General features: G+C 41.1%; 1 protein-coding gene across 1 annotated transcript; it reads right to left on the bottom strand.

Moving 5' to 3' along the window:
• Positions 1–340: 340 nt before the first annotated feature.
• Positions 341–868, bottom strand: LOC147424407 (uncharacterized). Its single transcript, XM_086499649.1, has 2 exons — positions 695–868; positions 341–565 (listed from the first exon to the last, which is right to left on the bottom strand). Exons 1-2 carry the CDS (start codon positions 866–868, stop codon positions 341–343), a joined length of 399 nt encoding a protein of 132 aa, XP_086355775.1.
• Between the last annotated feature and the right edge of the window lie 345 nt (positions 869–1213).

The following is a 1213-nucleotide window of genomic DNA, read 5'->3' as shown; positions in this document are numbered from 1 at the left end:
ATTAAGCAAATTGGAGAGAAAATCGTTCATATGCATTCAAGCTTTCGACACCCAATGAAGGCAGGTCAAATCTCCGCTACATATAGAGCAAAATCGCAAGGAAAATGTGGTATGGCTTCCTCATACAAAATGAAGCCAAATCCCCGCTATAATCGGAAAGAAAATCCCTCAAATGCTGAGAGTAATGCATTAAAGCTTTTGACACAAAATGAAGGCAAGTCAAATCTTCCAGCACAAAATGAAGCCAAAACCTAGCCACATATCGAGAAAATAGAAAGAAAGGTCCTCACACGCATTGTGACTTTCCCATACAAAATGAAGCCACATCCCAGCTACATATTCAATCTGCAATTGGAGCTTTGCAAGAACGTTCATTGTGGCCAAGACCACCACAACGAGAGCATGTGAAAATACGCTTTTTCTTGAAGCGATCCTTAGTTCTAATACGAAGTTTTTTAGGACGCTCAGGTGGCCTACATGTGGCAAGTGGTTTCAACTGATCACTAGCATCTTCACTTGCATCCACAATTGGACTTATGACACCACTATAAGTGTTACAATAGGCCTGCAAAGCATATGCTTTATGTACATACGATTGAACACACTCTCTCTTGAAGAGAATAGCTGCAATAGCATGAGCACATGGAATTTCAAATGTTTGCCACTTATTACATGAGCATGAACTTGTACATACATCAACCACACATGTTTTTGTACTTGTCAGGATCGCAAAAACCATATCACTAGAGGGCAAGATTCGGTATTGCCGAGCTCTATTTCCAACCTCACGCAAGTTCTTCTCTACGTTTGCAACCAATGCAAATTGTTCTCTATCTCCCAAAGACTCACATGCCTTCTTTCCCTTCATTCCACGTGCATAGAACCAAGCTGTTAGTTGGCGACGAATGATATCAAGCATAGATATGATAGGCTTATCTCTAGCCTCAAGCAACCATGCGTTCAATGACTCAGCAATGTTGGATGTAAGATGCCCATAACGCTTTCCTTTAAAGTGTGTCGTCGCCCAATGAGATGGGGGTGAAGTGGTCAATAATATTCGTGCAATCAAAAGCTTCATCCGAGCTACGCTTTAGGAGTTGTATTTTACAACTCCACTTTTGGTACAGATACAGGTACAAGTACAAGACACAGGTGCAGGTTGTTCAGAGACTATTTTGGGATAATATATAGCCACTTCATGGCTATTATGTGC

The sequence above is a fragment of the Adiantum capillus-veneris genome, chromosome 25, assembly GCF_014529385.1.
Source record: "Adiantum capillus-veneris isolate H3 chromosome 25, ASM1452938v2, whole genome shotgun sequence".
NCBI classification, from domain to species: domain Eukaryota; kingdom Viridiplantae; phylum Streptophyta; class Polypodiopsida; order Polypodiales; family Pteridaceae; genus Adiantum; species Adiantum capillus-veneris.
The sequence above is the reverse complement of the archived record's forward strand: the minus strand, read 5'-3'. Positions and strand labels throughout refer to the sequence as shown.

Excerpts from the sequence above, each read along its gene's own strand:
- LOC147424407 (XM_086499649.1), bottom strand. The coding sequence starts at position 868 with ATGAAGGGAAAGAAGGCATGTGAGTCTTTGGGAGATAGAGAACAATTT. Across the intron at positions 566-694 it reads CAAAAACATGTGTGGTTGAT|GCCTATTGTAACACTTATAG; the intron begins GTATGTACAAGT and ends TATGCTTTGCAG.